This window comes from Metopolophium dirhodum, chromosome 7 (assembly GCF_019925205.1).
Source record: "Metopolophium dirhodum isolate CAU chromosome 7, ASM1992520v1, whole genome shotgun sequence".
Classification (NCBI taxonomy): Eukaryota; Metazoa; Arthropoda; class Insecta; order Hemiptera; family Aphididae; genus Metopolophium; species Metopolophium dirhodum.
Genome location: NC_083566.1, coordinates 28,563,172 through 28,583,902, shown reverse-complemented (window position 1 = coordinate 28,583,902; position 20,731 = coordinate 28,563,172). Strand labels below are relative to the sequence as shown.

General features: G+C 28.6%; 2 protein-coding genes across 2 annotated transcripts; one reads left to right on the top strand and one right to left on the bottom strand.

Moving 5' to 3' along the window:
* Positions 1–12,243: 12,243 nt before the first annotated feature.
* LOC132949150 (uncharacterized) lies at positions 12,244–12,982 on the bottom strand. The gene is made up of 2 exons (XM_061019927.1): positions 12,651–12,982; positions 12,244–12,535 (listed from the first exon to the last, which is right to left on the bottom strand). The coding sequence occupies exons 1-2, from the start codon at positions 12,980–12,982 to the stop codon at positions 12,244–12,246; spliced, it is 624 nt and encodes a 207-aa protein (XP_060875910.1).
* Positions 12,983–16,233: 3,251 nt separating this feature from the next.
* Positions 16,234–20,232, top strand: LOC132948045 (ribonuclease H1-like). The gene is made up of 4 exons (XM_061018309.1): positions 16,234–16,620; positions 18,730–18,824; positions 19,378–19,553; positions 19,669–20,232. The coding sequence occupies exons 1-4, from the start codon at positions 16,499–16,501 to the stop codon at positions 19,747–19,749; spliced, it is 474 nt and encodes a 157-aa protein (XP_060874292.1). The 5' UTR covers positions 16,234–16,498; the 3' UTR covers positions 19,750–20,232.
* The last annotated feature ends 499 nt before the right edge of the window (positions 20,233–20,731 follow it).

Here is a 20,731-nt window from a genome sequence, read left to right as displayed (position 1 = left end):
ATGAATTATTGCTAAATAGGGTTGAGAGTATAACTTGATGGATGGTATTTTTGTTATTAATTCACTATTTCATAAATAATTGTAAATTATACTCCAAAGATTGCTATTTTTATGTATTCACTCCAAGATTTTACAAATTAAATACATATAAATTATCTTAATTCATTATTGGATTGATTACTTTGGAAAAATAAAACAGTGTATGTAAACTGCAAACATTTTTGTGGGTTTTCCACTTTTTCAGAACAGTTGGCGTGAGAAGTAAGTCTTTACGAACAATATTTGTAAGTGAAGCATTTCATGAAATAAATTTTGATTTGTTAGATTTGTCAGCGTATTTTTTATGATAAGAAAAATTGATATTTGTGATATCCCTTTATGCAGCCATTTATAACAATCCGTGTCGATATGCAATAACCGGTTTTTTTCAACCGTGGGGGTAATATAATAATTATTTAGTTACCCGTATAAAAACATCAATAGATACGAGTCCTCAGATCTTCGATTCACCTACGATAATACCCACTTATACAGTAGGTCTAGTTCATAGGTTCTCAAACTTATTTCATCCAACGCCCACTTTGAGAATTAAAAATTTTCTAGCGCCCCCCCCCCCAAAAAAAATTAACTTAGCATCTGTTATGTCTTTTAAAAATAGATATTACAATTTATAATATATAAATATGCTATATCTAATTTCTGAGTTCTAACATACATTTTAAATTAGCTTTTTGGATGACAGCAATTAAAACGCATACTTTTTCATACTTAAAAGTATTTTTATTAAAACGAAACATTTATAATTAAAATTATTCACATTAAAATTATTTTTATTAAAATCATGCTAAAAAAGTTATGAATTCAAAATATAAAATTTATAAATTGAAAAAGGATTTTGTTTTAATAAATATAGATTTACTATATTACATTTTGTATTAATATATGTATAAATATATAAATGAGACTTTTTTTAATATAATATAATTATAATATTTATATATATAATTTTTTGTATCGCCCCCTAAACCTAACTCAACGCCCATTAGGGGGCGCTATCGCCCACTTTGAGAATGACTGGTCTAGTTTATAACACGAATATAGAACTTTTTAATTATATTCAACCCAACATATTAATATAAATAAGTTTGAATTAATTTTTAATATTCCAAGATCCAATAGAATTAAGATTCTATCATAATATGTAGGCACATAAATTAATTGGAAAAGTAGAAAACTATAATATACAATTTTTTGAAATTACTCAAAGAATATAAATTTGGTTATTTTTATATTTACCACTAATTGCTGAAGTTAGGTCGATCAAAATGAATATATGTAATATCACAATACAAATATTAACCACTACTAAACTATTCATTTTATTATTCAAATGTAAACTACAATATTATGATGAAATGAAACACATTAAACATTCAAGTTGTCTATGCATGTTTATCATCATTATTAGTTATAAATACCTTTTGGGTATTTGAATAATACGTTTGTTAACAATTTAATAATTCAGTTGTGTACATATAAAAACACATTTAGGAAAAATAAATAATGACTATATATTTTGTTATTATATAATAATTTTAGATTCTGAGCGAAGCGATGAATGTATTGATTTTACAATGATGTGTGTTTTTTTTTTAATTTTTTTTTTTTTTAATTTTAAATTTTATTTTTTATTTTTATGTCTGTCATCACCTTTTAGGACAGTAAAAGTGCTTGGATTTTCTTCAACAGTAACTTTTCTGATAGGAAAGTGAATCTAGTTGGTACTTTAGGGAGGGTCAAAAGTAAAAATTCCCAGTAGTGACGTGAAAAACAAAAGAAAAATTAAGGAAAAACGGGAATTTTTACGCAAAATCTGTTTTCGGGAAAATCAATTTTGGTTTTTGGTGCAACTCAAAAAAAAAGACCGTAGGTACATGAAATTTTGACTGAATGTTTATATTAGCATTTTCTATATACGATAACATTTTCTAAATATTTAGACTTATTTTGAGCTGTTTACGGACATCGTCAGTTTCAATTCTTTTAGTTTTTTTTTCTATAAATATCAATAAAATTTTATCTGTTGAGTAAAAAAGCTTGAAAATTTAATAGAAGGCTCCTAGGTTATTGTTTCAAAGGCAGATGAAAAAAATTAAAATTCCTTAGTCACAGTTTTTATTTATAAGTTCAAATTTTGACAAAATCCGGAAAAATCACGAAAATTAGCAAATTATTTTGAGTTGAGAATTCATAAAAATTTTTCTTTTTATATCTAAGATTTGAAAATGTAATATAAGATTACTCATAAGTTTGTCTACCTTTATCAAAAAAAAAAATGTCTACAAGAAACTTAAATTAAATTTTTATGAGCGTCTGAAATTTATATTTTTACAACATTTGATATTCACTCGATATCTCATGTAACGATTTTGCTATTTTGTTGTAGTTAAAAAACGTATGACTGTAGATACATGAAAATTTTACTGAATGTTTATATATTTTCATTTTCTAAACACCATACAATTTTGAATATATTTTGTATCTTTTTGAGCTGTTTACGGACATTGTCAGTTTTCAATATTTTTAGTTTTTTGTCTATAAATATCAATACAATTTTTTATGTTGGGTAAAAAAGTGTGAATATTTAATATAAAGCTCCTGATATATAATAGCAGTTGAAAATTATTAAAAATACATAGGCAACATCTTTTTTATAAGCATTTAAAGTTCAAATTTTGACAACATTTATCAAATTTATAATTTATTAACTATTTTGTAGTTAAAAATATATAAAATGTTTAACTTTTATGGCTAAGGATTGAAAATTTAAAACAAGGCTCCACGTAAATAGGTTATATATAAATTACTTTATTCACAATAATATCATCAAATATACTTGGTAATATCATAGGCTGACTGACCGTTTTCGCTCAGAATCGTTTTTCTTATACAATGATATTATATCATTGAATTCAAATTTAACACCATCCATTACAGTGACCCACTTGTAACCTACTGTACAGTAGAGCGACTTCCACTTATCCACCTTTTTATCTTTTGCTGCTTTTTGGTAAGCTGCACCATTTAATTTAATTCGCTTACCAGACATGGTATAGTACTCAATAACATAAATTTAACAAACACAACACTGTTGTCTACCGAAATTGCATCGATACTGTGGTAGTGTGGTCGTCAACAGACGACAGTCGATGATAAGATTACTAAAATGATCCTCAAATACGTATTTTTGCGATTATTATTAGATCATACAGCCCGCATTGCCCGCAACTGCAAACAGGCGACAGCTCTTCGATGTGATTGAGTCACTCGCCGAAAATTAAAAGCTATAAATAACACAGACACACAACTGTGATCCATTTAGTTATTATTGAATCGTTGATAGATAAAATTATTATTGGTATTAATATTTTTAATATAATAATAATTATTTTAAAAATTTAATACGAAATTCGTAACGGAGAACGTATAATATTATAATATGATATATTTTCTAAAAATCTGCCGCCCCTCAAATCACCTTAAAATTGCCACCCCGGGGCAATTGCCCCCCCTTGCCCCCTGTTAAATGCGGCTCTGGTCATGCATAATATTTAAAAATATTACAGTTAAAACCAGGGCTTGCAAACGTTATAATAACGTTATGATCATAACGTAATATTTGACAAATAACGATTGAAATTTGTAAACGTAATTATAACAGAAAGTGATAATCAAAAATAATTAAATACCGCAAAACAAAACATAACGATTAACAAAATATATTAGATATCATTAAACAAAACATAATTTATAGAATATCATAAAAAGAAAAATAACGCAAAACGTAATTTATAGAATAACATTGACCGAAAAATATTTTAAAATCTATTTATTTAAATGGTCTATTAGTTTCGTAGAAACATTTATTTCATGCAAAATATCTAAGAATTAATTATATTATGTTCTGTATCCGGGAATAACAACCTGCATTAGTTATTATTTTTTATTTTAATAGGTATTAACACTATTTTAAATAACGATGAACGCAAAACTTATACGTTTTAGTTCTGAATAACGATAAACACAAAAGTTGAATAACGTTTTAATTGTAAATAACATAAAACGAAATTTTTTTTCTAATGCAAGCCCTGGTTAAAACTATTAACTAGGTTACTAAACAATCATACTATGTAACAGCCAACATGTAAAAGACTAAAACAAATTATACAATATTCAACAAGCTAAGTAACAACGTAGAAACATGCATTCCAACAAATTACGTTAAGATAACAATTATGTAATAAAATAACAATTACCTAGTATAATTTTAAGCATAGTACAATAAGTACAATAAGTACAATGTAACTAGGTTAAACTTAATATAGATATTACCGATTGTGCTTCAATAGTAAAATTGATATATCAGTAATATGCGAAGACAGAAAGAGAGTCAGTGAGTGGTGATCGTGTGACTCGATTACCACTGGACATCGGAGTATAATAAAGTGCTTAAAATGATGATTGAAGATACTCCGAGACCCTTGATTTGGCTGGTCGCGCCGGCTTCAAGTCGGGCTTGATGATGACGTCGTTGAGTTGATTTGGTTGCGTGTATTGTTGAATTTAGATATTATGTTTGATACTTTGGTTTTAAGTTATGTATTGTATAGTGTTCGGGGCCGATTAAGGGATTGGCATTACACTATTGCTGAGGTTTATTATATTATAAAAGGGTTGGTGGTCGACTTTGCGTAATTTCGGCAATGGTGACCGCGCACACCACGAGAGGTCGCGACGTGTTTCATTTTCAGCAGTGAATCGTAATGAGATTTTTTTTCGAGGATTACCTTGATGTTAGGTGAAAAGTAAGGGGATTGTTTTGCCTCGTTACTCAAAAAACGTTTACCGAAAAGTCAAATTAAGTTTTTATGAGAGCTTGAAGTAAAATTTTTTTTTGAAATTGGATATTATTAATACATTATTATAAGTTGACTTTTTTAAAATAATAGTGATAACCAACACTGATTATGGCTAACAGCTTGTGAGCGTGAACAAATATTTTTATATATTATGCAATATGCATGATACAACATAAGTTATATTAATTTACGTCAGTGATATTTTTTTTTAATAAAAAGGGGATTTACAATTTTAAGATAATATTTAACGTTCATTACAAGGTGAATAATAATTATATTTCTTATAACTGTGTCGTAAGACAGTACAGAATGTTTCACTATATACTAGGATCTAGGAATTTCAAGTACAGTACTCAATGGTCACTTCTTCTTCCACAACATCACATCATCATTAAAATAAAACTTCACACGGTACTACTATCGACTCCTTAACACTTATTGATTTCTTCTTTAAATCGTCATACGACTCCCAATTGTTTGTACACCGTGTAGAATTAATGTTGTAATGACCAATTGAATTTCTCAAGCTTAATTTGCCTTTATGGTAACATATGACACCTCGTAGTTCATATTATGTAATTGAATTATGTATGATAACAGGGGGGATATCACATAATTTAATTTTCACAATTATACCAGCCTCATTGCTCTTTTGTTGATCATCACCTTTAAATTAAACAATATGATTATCCTAAATTATAATAGAAAATAATACTAAAATAATTTACCTTCCCAATATAAAATATCAATAAATAAATGTATTTTTGAAATAGTAGTTGTTATTGTTTTAGTTCCGCTACAATTATCTCCACAATTTAGATATTCAGTAAGTGTTCTTGTATTAATATAAGACTGAAATTCTTTTACGTTATCTTCATTATTAACTTAAAATGTTATATACTTTAAAATACTCTCTACTTGAGTATCGCATGCATCTATAGAACATTTTTTTATTTCTATAGCTGTTGGGGCATCCATTAATGTATTTATTGCATGACCAATGGTGGATTCACACATAAACAATGAATTTCCATATTCTAGCGTTTGAATTAATGGACTCATATGGTTTATAATTAGCTCAGCTCTTTATGAGTAAATTTTAGATGTTATGCCACTTTCAACAATATAAGAAATAAATCTAAAAAAATTGGATCTTGTAAATTTATTTAATTCTGATGCGTAAATTTGGCTATCACAATAAGTTACCTGTAACATTAAAAATACAATTATCATTTTGGATTTAATTTCATATGTTTTTATATTTATATTTATATGGATTATAATAACTTCGATTCCGGGGACAGTCGTGCGAATTCATGCTAATGGCGTACTAAATATTGGCTGTATCATAATCGCAAAAATCTCAAATTTTCTATAATGACTCAAGACATATTATAGGTATCTACTGAATTGTCAAAGCTAGGGCCGTATTTAAGATGTTGTCACCCGTAGGCCGTAGGGAACAACATTTGCCCCCCCCCCCGACTTTGCTTATAGTTAATTTTTCCTATTTCAGTATTTTTACACACCATTTATTATTCATAATATATCAAAAAGCAGCTCCAAACCGGAGAGTTGCTCAAACAGAGATTTTGAGATTTACGATGGACATTTTTGTTAAAAAATTTTTTGGTAAAAATAATTAGTAGAAATTAGTATTTATTTTTGTATATTGGTTGAAATGTTTAACATCATTATAATTTTTTAGATTGATATTTAGTGAACGACATAAATATAAACCCGTATATATAATGCTTCTTTGACCAAATACTTTGTTCAGATTTGGTACAAGTATATTAATATTTTGCTTATATCTAGTGTTGTGCTCATGATCTAATGTAGGAATTACATTTTTATGTTTATATACATCAACTAGCTAGAACCGATAAGTTATAGTTAAAATTAAGATTTTTTACATTAAATTCATTATAAATCAATTCAGTGCTAGTATTCATTGGTAAATTTAGTAAGAATTTAACAATACAATTTATAGTGACAATAAGTTTTGTTAAGTTATATTTTGAGGCTCCACCCCAAATTGATATACCGTAAGTATAAATTGATTTTACTAGTGATAAGAAAATTATTCTTTTATAGTATTTATTAAATACATATCTTGCATCTTTGAAGAAATAGAAGAATTTACGTAGCATGTTATTTAAATAATTTATATGACTTTCCCATTTAAATCTATAATCAATAATTATTCCTACATATTTTATTTCCTGTACTTTTTCTAGTATAATACATTTAGGATCACAAACTGTATTTATCGTTTCATTACATTTTAAAGAATGTACTATTAGTTTATTTTATATTAATGTATTTGTCGGTTGCTGTATAAAACAAATATATTTTGATTTCATAAGATTTAATTTTAATTTATTTTTACAGAACCAAGCATAAACAGTATTTAATATTTTGTTTGCTTCATTGTATAGTTTATTATCAGTTCGTTCCGATAGCAAAATAGCTGTATCAACAGCGAAGCTTAATAATTCTGTATTATGATTAATTTTCAGTTTTAGTAGATTATTTATAAATATGATAAATAATAAGGGACCTAGAACAGAGCCTTGAGGTACACCACAAGTCACATTTAGATCTTCACTAGAATATTCATAACATTTAACTCTTTGAGTCCTACCACTCAAAAAAGATTTTAATAGATTATTTGCTACTCCACGTATTCCAGAATTTTCTAATTTTTTTAGTAGTAGTTCATGGTTTACACAATCAAAGGCTTTTTGCACATCCAAAAAAATACCCATAACTTTATTGCTTTTATCGAAGTTACTTCTAACAAAATTGTCAAATTTATACAGAACATCATTAGTTGATAAACCAGATCTAAAACCAAATTGTGATTTTGAAAAAAAAGATTTTTTTCGAAGAAGTCAATTATTACTCTAAATTTAATACATTTCTCAAGGACTTTTGATAAGGTTAAAGATAGTGAGATTGGTCGGTAGTTATTGCATAATAATTTATCACCAGATTTGAATAAAGGTATAACAACGCATTTTTTAAATGTTTTAGGGTAGAATACCAGTTGTTAAAGATTTATTGAAGATAATTGATAAGGGAAAATAAATAGAATTTGAAACATTTTTGAGTATATAATTCGTTAGATCATTTTCAAAATATGAATTATTATTTTTAATTTTATTAAGGAGCTTATTAATTTTGCCTTTATCAATAAGTTTTAAAAATATACTATCATTAATAATATTGTTATTCTCATATTAGTAAATAATTTATATTGATTTAGTTTAGGGTTGCCATACGTCCCGGAAAACCGGGACTGTCACCGGTTTTTGACTTTGTGTCCCGGTGTCCCGAAAACATTTTTCGGGACGTCTATATGTCCCGGTTTTAGGAAAAAATTAAAATTGTTTAATTTCTACAATTTTATTTTTAAAAATAATAATTGAAATCGAGAGTCAACATGTTAATGTTAAAGATAACGAATAATTGATAAATCCATAGGCTAAATATAAAATAATAATACCGTAATATTCGAGAACAACAAACAAGTCATGTGCGCTGTGCACTATGCTGCAGTTTACATGTTTTATTTTTATATTTTATCGTCTTATCGATAATCGATATAGCCATACGGGTGATACAGAGACAGACTAATGACTTTTACATCAGTAGAACGTAGGTCGTAGTCACTAGTCACTCGTAGACCGTAGCCTAGATTGTTCGTATTTATTATTTTATTCGTTATTATGGCACCAAAAAGAAAATGTCACTTTCGTGATGAGTTTTCCGTTACTTGGAGTTTTATAAAAAAAGGTAGAAATGAATTTGAAGCATATTGCACTTTTTGCAAAAGCTATCTTCAAGTTGACCACGGTGGAAAATCTGACATAGTCGATCATATTAAATGTAACAAACATAAAAAAAATTCTCAAAGTGTAAATATTAGTGAAAAAGTGACCAAGTTTTTTGTAACTCCTGATACAAAAGAAGAAAAATTGGTAGCTGCTGCAGAGTTGGTTAATGTTTATAAGGTAATTTTTCACCATAATTCATTTAATTCACTGGACTGTACTACACCACTTTATTCAAAATTATTTCCCGACTCAAAAATTGCTTGTAAAATGTCAACCGCACGAACTAAAGGCACTGCAATAGTAAAATACATTTTAGCTCCACATACAGTTGATATATTTAAATCAGATTTAGAAAATACAATTTTCTTTAGTTTGGCGACGGACGCTAGTAATCATAAATCAGAAAAAATATTTCCAATTATAATTCAATATTTTACAAAGTCAGATGGTACAAAAAGTCAATTAATAAAAATGAGTTCTCTTAAAAACGAAACTTCAGAAACAATTTCGCAATATTGTATTGATACATTAAATAATTTGAAAATACCTTTAAAAAAATGCATTGCATTTTGTGCAGATAATGCAAACACAAACTTCGGAGGAATTCATAGAAAAGGACAAAATAATATTTTTTTTAAACTAAAAGAAGCCATTCAAAATGAACTGGAAGGTGTTGGCTGCTCTGCTCACATATTGCACAATACTATTTCTACAGCTGCAAATACGTTTAGTTTTGATGCTGAAATGATCATATTTAAAATATTTGGGTACTTTTCTATTTACACTGTAAGAACAGAAAAATTAAAAGATTTCTGTGAATTTGTGGATATCAACTACAGAACTATTTTAAATCATTCCAAAACTCGGTGGGTATCATTGCTACCAGCAGTAGAAAGAACGCTATCTATGTGGCCTGCACTAAAATCATTTTTTCAGTCCGAAGAGAAACCTCCAAAAATACTATTAGACACATTTAATAGTCCGATGAGTGAAACATATATGTGGTTTTTACATGCACAACTCGTTATTTTTAACAGGAACATTTTATTGATTGAAAAATCTAAAACGAGTATAATTGAACTAAGAAAAATATTAAGCACCATTTCAGATAACTTAAAAAATAGACAAATTAATAAATTTGTTGGTTTAAAAGTTCTAGAAATGTTGAGAAAAGAAGAAATATCTGATCAAGTAAAACATACATTTTATGAAGAAGTTGATGAGTTTTACAATACAGCAATTACGTATTTAACCAAATGGTCGGTCTCAACAAATCACTTTCATGTTTTTGACTGGATGTCTTTATTGGAGCCGATAGCATGGCGTGACGTAGAAGAAACAATAATTTATTTATCTGATAAAAACATACAGTTAGATGATTCTTTATTGTTTGATCAGCTAACATACTTAAAAAAAAAAATCGAAGAATTCAAAAACAGTATATTAGATTGGGATAATAAAATTGCTAGTGAAAAATGGCAATGTTTTTTTAGTGTGTCAATACACGATGAACAACACTCAGAACTTTTAAAAATTGCTCAGTATGTTTTTGCAATACCAGCCCACAATGCTAACGTCGAACGTGTATTTTCTTTAATGGAAATACAATGGACTGACGAACGAAATCGTCTTCAGCTTGATACCGTGGAAAGTATTATAATGTGCAAGTACAATTATAAAAAGACTTGTTCCGAATTTTACGAGTATGTTAAAACACAGCCATCTTTACTTACATCGGTTAAATCATCTAAGAAATATGAATGGTACAAAGAAAATGAGACAGAAGAGCCCAGCCACCCCGGCCCAAGTACAAGTAAATAAATAAAAAATGTTGTTATTTTATAATTATAGTATATTAATTTCATATTGTTAAATATTATAAAACAATAAATTTTAAAAAAAATTTTACATTGTCAATTTGTTATAGTAATAAAGTGTATAAGTTATAACACTATAACCTATTGTAGTATTGTGTCGTTATTTAATACATATCCAATGGCGAATATAGTTCAATAATATTTCTAAATTTATTTACTATTTTTCTGTCTGTCCCGGTTTTACTTGATGAAATTATGGCAACCCTAATTTAGTTTTTCTACTTCTAAATTTTTTCCTACATTAACAAAAAAGTCATTTAATTTATTACATATCTCAGTTGTTTGGCTTATAGTAATACCTGCAGCTTTATTCCTTATCATGTTGATATTATTCTTAATCTGACTCGGTTTTCCAATGACCTCATTTATTATATTCCAAACTAATTTAGAATCAGACCGAGCGTGTCTTAATTTCTTTTGATAAAATAGTTGTTTAGATTGTCGTACAATTTTATTTAATATATTTCTATATAATTTATAGTATTGCTTTAATTTAATATCAAAAGGCCTGGATCTTATTTTAGCAGATAATTTTTCTCTATTTCTAATAGAGATAACGATACCAGTTGTAATCCATTCTTTTAATTTGCGCATTTTATTTGATTTGTAATTATTATTTTTAGATATAGATGAGTATTTTATGAATTCATTCATTTTAGTATTGAAAACTTCAACCATAATATCTACATTGTCACTGTTCAAATGAGCATACCTACCAATCTTCAGTTTGAATTAATAAATTTAGATGATTAAAGTCTATTTTATTTGAAAAATTGTTATTATGATTGTAACTTTCGTTGCTATTAATATTGGATAATGTCAAAATTGTAGCATAGTGATCAGTTATATCGCACCTTAAAATATATGAATTGATTTTATTAGAATCTATGTTATTAATGAAAATATGATCAATGCAAGTTTTCGAGTGATTAGTCACTCTAGTGAAATTATTTATAAAAGGTAAAAATTAATTTCTCGCTATAATATTTAAATAATATCATTATTAATATTTGTATTTTCCATTATATTAATATTGATATCTCCACTAATAATACTTATATGTTATTTATTTATTCGTGATAAAAAAAGGTCTATACCTGTAAGAAAAGATTCCAAGTTATCATTTGGCGATCTATATATGCATATTAGTGAAAATATTAATTCATTAATTTTAAATATGAGTTGTATTGAATTACAATTTAGTAAGACCTGTTTTTCAATTTTTAATATATTTATTGAATCTCTAATTAAGACAGTAACACCATCACTCTTAAGGTTCCTAACGAATTTATAGTTTTGTAACCATTTAATTTAAATTTATAATCATATAAAAGCCATGTTTCGCACAGTACAATAATATTAAAATAATTTTTCACAGAACTTAATAAAATAGTCAGATCATTAAAATGAGCACTAATACTACCAATATTGATTTGAAAAATTGAGAAAGTATCATCAAGTAATGTGATGTTAGTTATAGAATCTACATAATTTGATTTAATATTATTTAATTTTAATATTTGATCAATATTTGGTAGATTCATATTCATTTAGTTTAAATTATATATTTCATTTGTAACGGTACTAAAATTATATGTGTACTAACTACAAATTATTGATGTCTTGAGATGACTTGATTTTTACGATTTTTGAGTTTTCATTTTTTCTCACAAGAATATCTCCATTGGACACCCAGACAAATTTGTATTCTTTTGTTGTAGCAGCTACTTTCGTTTGATAAAAAAGTGTTCTTCTGAGTTTCGTGAGTCTCTCATTTGCATAAATATTTTCTTTGGGCCACTCATTACTCATTTTTTCAGTTGTTAGTTTATTGGACTTCACGTTGCGAATTAAATTTTTTTTCATTTCAAGTGTAGCTAACTTTGCTACAATTAAACTGCGTTTAGATGTGTTTATTCTATAGGCTTCAATAACATCAATTTCAGTATTTGTTTTCTTACCAATTTCTTCAACAATTTGTTTACAGTTTTCACTTTGAGTTTTCGGTATACCAGTAATATCCACTGGATATTCCTAAGTTGTACTGTTCCATTTCATCAATTTTTGATTTTAAGATATCAACTTCTTCCGATAGACGTTTATTCTCTGTTACTATTTTCTTGTTTTCAATTTTAATATTTTTTATTTCAATGATTACATTATCAAGTTTGTTACTAAAATTATCAAACTGTGCGCTCATAAACGATACCGACTTCATAAGTTCTTCAATGTTTTTTTCCATTGGAGAACCAAAATTTATTTCAGCAGCGTTTGATTTTGGAGACTTGCTTGTAATAGTTTTGCAGTTTGTACAGGTGAATCTATTTTTTGTATTGTTCGACATTTTCTTAAAGTTTTGCTCAGAATATCCAACACAATAAAAGTGAGTTATATCTTTACATATTGAATTACTTATTCTAGATGGTGTACAAACAATTGGGAGTTGTATGACGAAGAAATCAATAAGTGTTAAGGAGTTGATAGTAGTACCGTGTGAATTTTTATTTTACACGTTATAAATTAATGTATTTATAATGTGTAATTTAATCATTTATAAGTTTACATATATTTTAATAGTTTTAAAAACATTTATAAAAAGGAATGTACTTTGTTTAAATATTAACATTTTATAAAATATTTAGTATAGCGAAGATTCTTTTACTAAATAACATTTAAATGAAAGAGAATATAGTATTATTATTTATACTTTTCATCATGATAATAATTAACTATTATTTTATCACTTACAATAATTAAAATATAACACTTTATTACGGTTTTATCCAATAGTATCACAGACCACAGCGACCGCCGCTGAAGGAACCACATATTTTGTCTACGCCTATTATCGCTATACTAGTTTCTATTTTGCTACACCTACTAAAACTTTCTGGATTAGACTTATACTACATTTTGTTTCACATTACCTAAATATTTACTTAATCTAGTTAGTAGTTTAATAATTAATAATGTTAATTTTTGTATATTACAACAATCGGTACCTACATCGTAAATAAAATTAATACCTAGCATGTACAATGCGATTACCTACATCATCCAATAAACCTAACTAATTACAAAACACTTAAGTATTTCTTAAAAATTAAAAAACTGCAGCGACGGTTTTTGCAGTAAATATATATAAATTAAAAATGGTTGGTGTATATTTAATTCTAATGGTTTGCTAAATATTTAAATTAAAATAGAATAATATTCGTTTGTACTAACTATTCATCAGTATAATAATTAACTATAGGTAAGTACATAAATAATATTAAACAACTAGCGATAAATGTATTACAAAAAAATTGGTAGTTTGGTATCCTAAAAAAAAAATGAACTCTTCAAAGCTGAACGCAAAAAATCGCAAAATATCTATTATGGGCGCAATAGCTGATAATAAAAAACTGTTTTTTAACCATCAAAAAATGTCGTGCGAATTCCGGGGACTGCAGTCGTGCGAATTCATGCTAATGGCGTACAAAATATTGGCTGTATCATAATTGCAAAAATCACAAAATTTCTATAATGGGCCGGGCTGGCGCAACGGTAAAACTGTATAACCACTAAAACGGTTTTTTAACCATTAAAAAATGTCGTGCGAATTCCGGGGAAAATTGTGTGAATTCATGCTAATGGCGTGCTAAATATTGGCATATATATATAGTAGATAACTATATTTTTGCTATTGGGCCGGGCTGGTGCAACGTTGCGCCAGCCCGGCCCATTAAATTCTGGGTTTTGCTGTTGAATGTTGAACCAATATCATGAAAATTTTAATTATGGTCATGCAAATTCATGCTAATTGCATGCTAAATATTAGTTCAAATTTTTTCCAATATTTCGATAAGGGCCGGGCTAGCGCAACGTACGTAAACAAAAGTTAAGGGGATTCGATACCGTAATTTTCTGTTTTGTCTAACACACGCGTGACACAGTACCTATTTTAGATATTGTGTTTTTTTCCAAACATACCAATTGATTTAATGAAACGATAAGAATTCTAAAAACATATTTAAATTTGTCGTCAAATCTACTTGAAATTGACTTTCCCACATTTTTGATTTTTTGATTTTAACTTCTCAGAAAATTGAAATACAGCAATTTTCAAATACTCTTTTTTAATATGACATTTTTAGGAACTTGGGAGATAATATCAAAATGTGGGAAAGTCAAGTAGGCTTAATGACAAATTCAAATCTGTTTTCAGAATTCTTATCGCTTGATTAGATCAATTGGTATGTTTGGAAAAATACATGTCTAAAATACTATGTCACGCGTGTGTTGGACAAAAACAAAAACCATTTTATCAAATAATTTTTTTTTTTTTGCTTTACTTAAAGCCAACTCTTTTAGTACTTCATTTAAGTCTAATGATTTTAGCAAATCATTTTCAGAATATAAAATCATTTGTATGTGCAAGTTTTCTTGGGTTTGAATGGTTATAGCCTATAGGTATACTTATTTCTTACTCTAGTTAATTTAGAAAAAGCTCTCTCCGTACATAAATAACATTATTAACTATTCATGATATTATTGATATCAATCAAAATATTAAATAACAGTAAAATGCGTATTTTCTACCATAGTGTTTTTGTAGGTTTTTATTACTATTTAGTTGTTTTTTTCAATAAAATAAATGGTTTTAATATAGAAATATAGAAAAACTTTCGTATCGGCTTAAAATTGTTTGGGCCCCTTTCATTTTGGTACTTGAGAGGGCCTAGACCCCCCTCCCCCTTAATCCAGACTTGCAGTAATACATAATTTAAAATGAATACTATACATTCAAAAGTTAATTCCACTAGTGGCCACTATACACTATTTAATCTATTCTGTGACTATACCACCAACGCTGCAGTGTCCCTTTACCTGTACCTAATACCAGTAATACCAATGGGCAATGATTGTAGATAGTAAGATAGTATACATCTGGGGGATGGAGTGGCCGAGCGGTCTAAGGCGTCGGTTGCGACGAGAACAAGTGCCACCATCCCCCATCCGGGCATGGCAGATACCTACAGGTGCCCAATCAAAAACTCTGCCAAACCCAACACACACGTGTCCACCCCCCCCCCCCCCTACCGACATTAAAACGTACAAAACCAATACAGCTAATGGCCGTAGATGCTGGGCTTAAGATCAAAAAAAGAAAAAAAAGTATACATCTAACTCAATGGTAATACACTAATACCTATAGATGTATTATATGCAGATAAGGCGTATACTGTACACTGTGCTTAATGTTTTAATCTATTTTATGGGTGTTGTACACAGATACACAGTACGCAATTTATGTACGATGTATCCATAGTCGATAGGTAGGTACGACACTACGACAGGTATGAAATACGAGGGCCTGTTGCCTTGTTGATAACTGTGAAACCGTTGTAACATGACCACGCAAATTGTGCACGATCGGCTAAAAATAAAATTGTTTAGTACAGATTTCCCATAAAAAAAACGCCGACAACGCTTAATAATAATATACGATTTACCACAATATATATATTAAATAATAATATTATTATGTCTTATCTGGAGCTGGTTTATTTTATAATAATATATCTATATATCAATATATGCTTATTATACACAGCTGACCGCCGACGTAGACGCGCCTCGGCGTATGACTTATTATATTATTATTATAATAATAATATCATCGGTTCTACGTTTATATATTTTTATTCATTTCCTGTCGTTTTGCTGTACAGATCGCTCGTCCGTCGACCACAACCACTGTTGTCGCGATCCTAACTTCCGGAGCCCAATAACAATTCGTATCTATTATCACACATTCCGTCATCCGCCATCATATTATTATTAATAAACCACACAGACATAGTCGACATTCGTCATGGACTTCGTCTACAACAGGTACGGTGATGTGGTGGTGTACGTGGACGGCGCCTGTCCCAGAAACGGTACGCGAGGAGCACGTGCCGGCGTCGGCGTGTGGTTCGATGACTATCATGATCTGTGAGTACCTATCAAATAAGACATGCGAATATGCGATGTATATTGACAGGCTGTATATTATGCAGTTATAGTCGTGAAATACACGTTGGCGTTGTGGCATACCGTAGAGCTCTGTTCGATTATTTTTTTCGGTGATCGATTATTATGCACGATTAATCGAAATAATTGAACAGCTTTAGTTAATAGTTATACGACGTATATTACATTATTACCTAATAATAGTATTATGTGTATAATACATACTGCTAGGTAATAGGTTTATTTAAATAATTATTATTGTCGTGCAAATTCTGAGCGCTTGTAAATTGCGCCCACATTGAACAGGCTAAAAATACTATATTAAATTGCGCCCTTGATTTTTTAGTTTCTAAAATAGGTAGGTACCTATTGTAAATTGCATCCATAGTATCTAGGTGACCTCTGACCAGGTGACCTTGAATTCATCGATATCTAATATAATTATTTTAAATACTGCTGTTAATTTATTGGTGAATACGTGAAGTCGTGAAGATAATATATGCATACTGATATAACTTATAATTTTTTTTTTTTATTATAAAATAAATAGACTGGGAAAGTGGGCAACATGGGCCATTGAGCTTACAACTTTACAAGTAACTTATAATTGTATTACTAATTACTATTAACTCTATATTATATAATTAACCTGATATTGGGCGCAATTTACTACATAAAAATACTACTTACAAATTTGTACCTGAAGAATACCGGTAGCAATTTACTATATAGACATTTATTATAGGCTTATAGCTGAAACATACCGCGCGCAATTTATAATTTTTTCCTTCCAATTTACGTTTGTCCCAAATTCTAATACGTTGTCAGTTGTAAAATTGATGTCGTCCTGTGTCAACGTTCATACGATATAATTATATTATGTCTGCAGGATGATGACTTGGACAAATTCTGAAAATGCTGAATAATCCTGAATATATTATGTAACTATTATGCCTGTACCATATTGTTATGTTTGAATATCGTCGCAATTGTGTTGATAATTTGATATTGTTATTTGTTGACGTCTGCATTCAGTGTTTATATCTGAAAATTAAATGGTAGTTTTTACGGTGGTGTTGGGTCCACATGGGTAAAATTGGGTGCTAATTCGGTATAGGCTCTACCGACAAGTTTCTGTTTCGGTATGCGCTCCACCAAAAAGTGTCCCGAGTCGGTATGTGCTATACAGTCTACATAGGTCGTTTTGACTGGGTCTTATTTTATATTTATATTTTTTATATTTTTTTATATTAATTTATTGATGACTCTTTACAGACAAGTGTCTGTAATTACAATAAAAACATAAATACAAGTTCAACAATTTGACAAAGTGTTAACCCACTGCAGTTGAAATGTTGGTTTAAGTCAGTAAAATGAAAAAAGCTGCCACCAGCTTGTGGTGATCTTGTTGTCTGACAGCCTTTTTTTGGACACCGAAAAATCGACATCCACTTCCCATTACGGAATTTCCGTCGTTTTACCTGCATTTCTGTGCCACATTTATGACAAGGGTCGTTGTCTTCGGCACTTTTCAACAATCCTTTTTCTACTAAAAACCGATGACACTCAATTTCATTTGGCACTACTGTAGTATAAAACTCACGAAACATCATCACAGCCATTACAATTTATGTAATTTATTTAAATAATACACAAAATACCAAAAATATTAAAAAAAAATATATATTATACTCGTAACGAACAACCTTCGTGAGCGTTATGTGACGACTGTAATAAAAGTAAAACCAATTTAAGGTAAAGATAATTACTAATTAGAGATTGTCAAGATTATTAACAGTTGAAAGAAATACCCAACATATTATATTAAACAGAGGCAGATCACGCATATACAGTTAAAATAATAATAAATAATTGCAGTCAAATATCCACGTACCGAACGTAGACCGAGTGTAGAACGCCAAAACCGGTAGAGCGCATACCGAATTAGCACCTACAATTGTACATCAATTGATCAATATGATACCTATTGTATACTCTGATACCCTTAAACCGTGGTGTTGTTTGCCATCATGAGATCATAACAAATAAAATGTATTTGTTCTGCAATATTTTAATTATATTGTATTGCAGGAATGTGTCATCAACTATGCCCGGTGTCCAGACCAACAATAATGCTGAGATATACGCTGCGGTTAAAGCTATCGACATGCTGCTCAATTACACTGGTACCAATAAAAAACCTATTGGCTCATCCATATGTCAATATTAATATTGTTTTATATATATTTTTTTTATTGAAATTTGCAACCACTAGTGGTGTTGAGTATAGAGATGATAAATCCATAAACCCCCAAAGTGGAAGTCCCACTTGTCCGTATGACTTTTTAAAATTAGACTTAGTAATATCATTCATAAACTGTTATGATATAATATTAGATATAAATATAAAAGGATGGCGGCGCCCCTGCCAAAAAAAAAAAAAATTGTATACAGGTACATAAGCAATAGATTGATTGAAAATACTATGTCAAACGCTTCGCTGCTGCTGTGTGTAGTGGGTGGTAATTGTTAAAATGATTTTGGTTGTACAACATAATGAATAGTTATGAATAATTAAACTTTTAAACTTCATATTGTTTGTTATTAAAGATTCAACATTAATAGTAATCACCCACTCAAAATTTTGTTTACAAGATATCATGATATGATAGTTGTCACTGATGAATAATACTCGACTATTCAATTTTTTAATGCCACAGACTTCTATATTTTTTCTAGATGAATACCGCGTAGAAATCATGACAGATTCCATGTTTCTATGCAATTGTATGTATAAGTGGATCAATAAATGGAAGTGTAATGGTTGGAGGAATAGTAAAGGTAACACAGTGGCAAACAAGTATATGCTGGAACAACTAGATAGTCGCCTAAAAGCCATGGATTCTGTTAAATTTGTATGTTATTATCAGTTTATTTCACAATATTACAACGATCAAATAATAAGTTCATAAATAATAAGTTCATTATTGGCCCTTGTCAAACTGTTGTATTTATGTTTTAATTTTATAGACTTACGTACGAGCACATAATGAACACTATGGCAATGACCAAGCAGACAAGTTAGCTCGTGATGGAGCATACAAGCAATGAGTAATGACTAAATTAAAAGTTTTACACTTATCATTGTCTAAATAATGGTAAAATCTAGATTATTATGTTTTAAATTCAATGGAAAATAAAAATACATTTAATTATATTTATATAACATATATATAATTTAGTATTGCGGAAGATATTATTGTAAATCAAAGTTTAATACAATTATCATATTTTAATTTCTATTTCTATTTCTATTTATTGGCTATTTAAGAAAAAAATTTATTTAAATATTAGAAACTGAAGTTTTTTTATTGTAAAATTAATTTCAAAATTGTATTGTTTTTGTACATTTAGTGCTACAAATAATATTATTTTATTTTATGATAATGAAACAATATTATATTGTATTGAGTTTTGACTGTGTAAAAACATTTTATTGATCTTGAGTTAGTTGTATAATGAAGTTTATTTTTGATAGAAATAAAATTAATAATAATTTATGCATTAAAATGAAATTAAAGAGTTGAAAAATGTTTTACTGCATAATTTAGATTGAAATATAAATTATAAGAATATGCATGAGATTATATTTTAAAGTTATACATAATACATTTGATTATTGTCATGTGGTTAATAATTTAAATGCACTAAACATATGCAGTTCTATTCACATGGTAGTTTGAATAATGATGATTTGTATATGAATTACCATGAGTTATGAGTAATGACTAATATAATATTATTAGCAAATATACAGAACTGATGAAAGACAGTCATATGGTGTTAATTAAATTTCAATTGTGTTCTATGCAAACTCGGGTTCACAATAATTTGTACATCATAAAATTTGCATAATGATAAATCCGCTTGCTGCTTGGTATGCTGGCTTATACATGATACAGTATGCTATTTTGCAGGGCTTGAAACCGGTTTCAAAAACCGGTATAAACCGTTATAAAACCGAAACCGAAAACAAAATCAATCCCGAAACCTGGAAAATTTGGATACCATTATTAATTTCAAAACCGAAACC

Coding starts and splice junctions, on each gene's coding strand:
- LOC132948045 (XM_061018309.1), top strand. CDS start 16,499: ATGGACTTCGTCTACAACAGGTACGGTGATGTGGTGGTGTACGTGGAC. Junction 16,621..18,729: donor TTCGATGACTATCATGATCT/GTGAGTACCTAT, acceptor ATTGTATTGCAG/GAATGTGTCATCAACTATGC. Junction 18,825..19,377: donor CATGCTGCTCAATTACACTG/GTACCAATAAAA, acceptor TATTTTTTCTAG/ATGAATACCGCGTAGAAATC.
- LOC132949150 (XM_061019927.1), bottom strand. CDS start 12,982: ATGTCGAACAATACAAAAAATAGATTCACCTGTACAAACTGCAAAACT. Junction 12,536..12,650: donor ATATCCAGTGGATATTACTG/GTATACCGAAAA, acceptor ATCTAAACGCAG/TTTAATTGTAGCAAAGTTAG.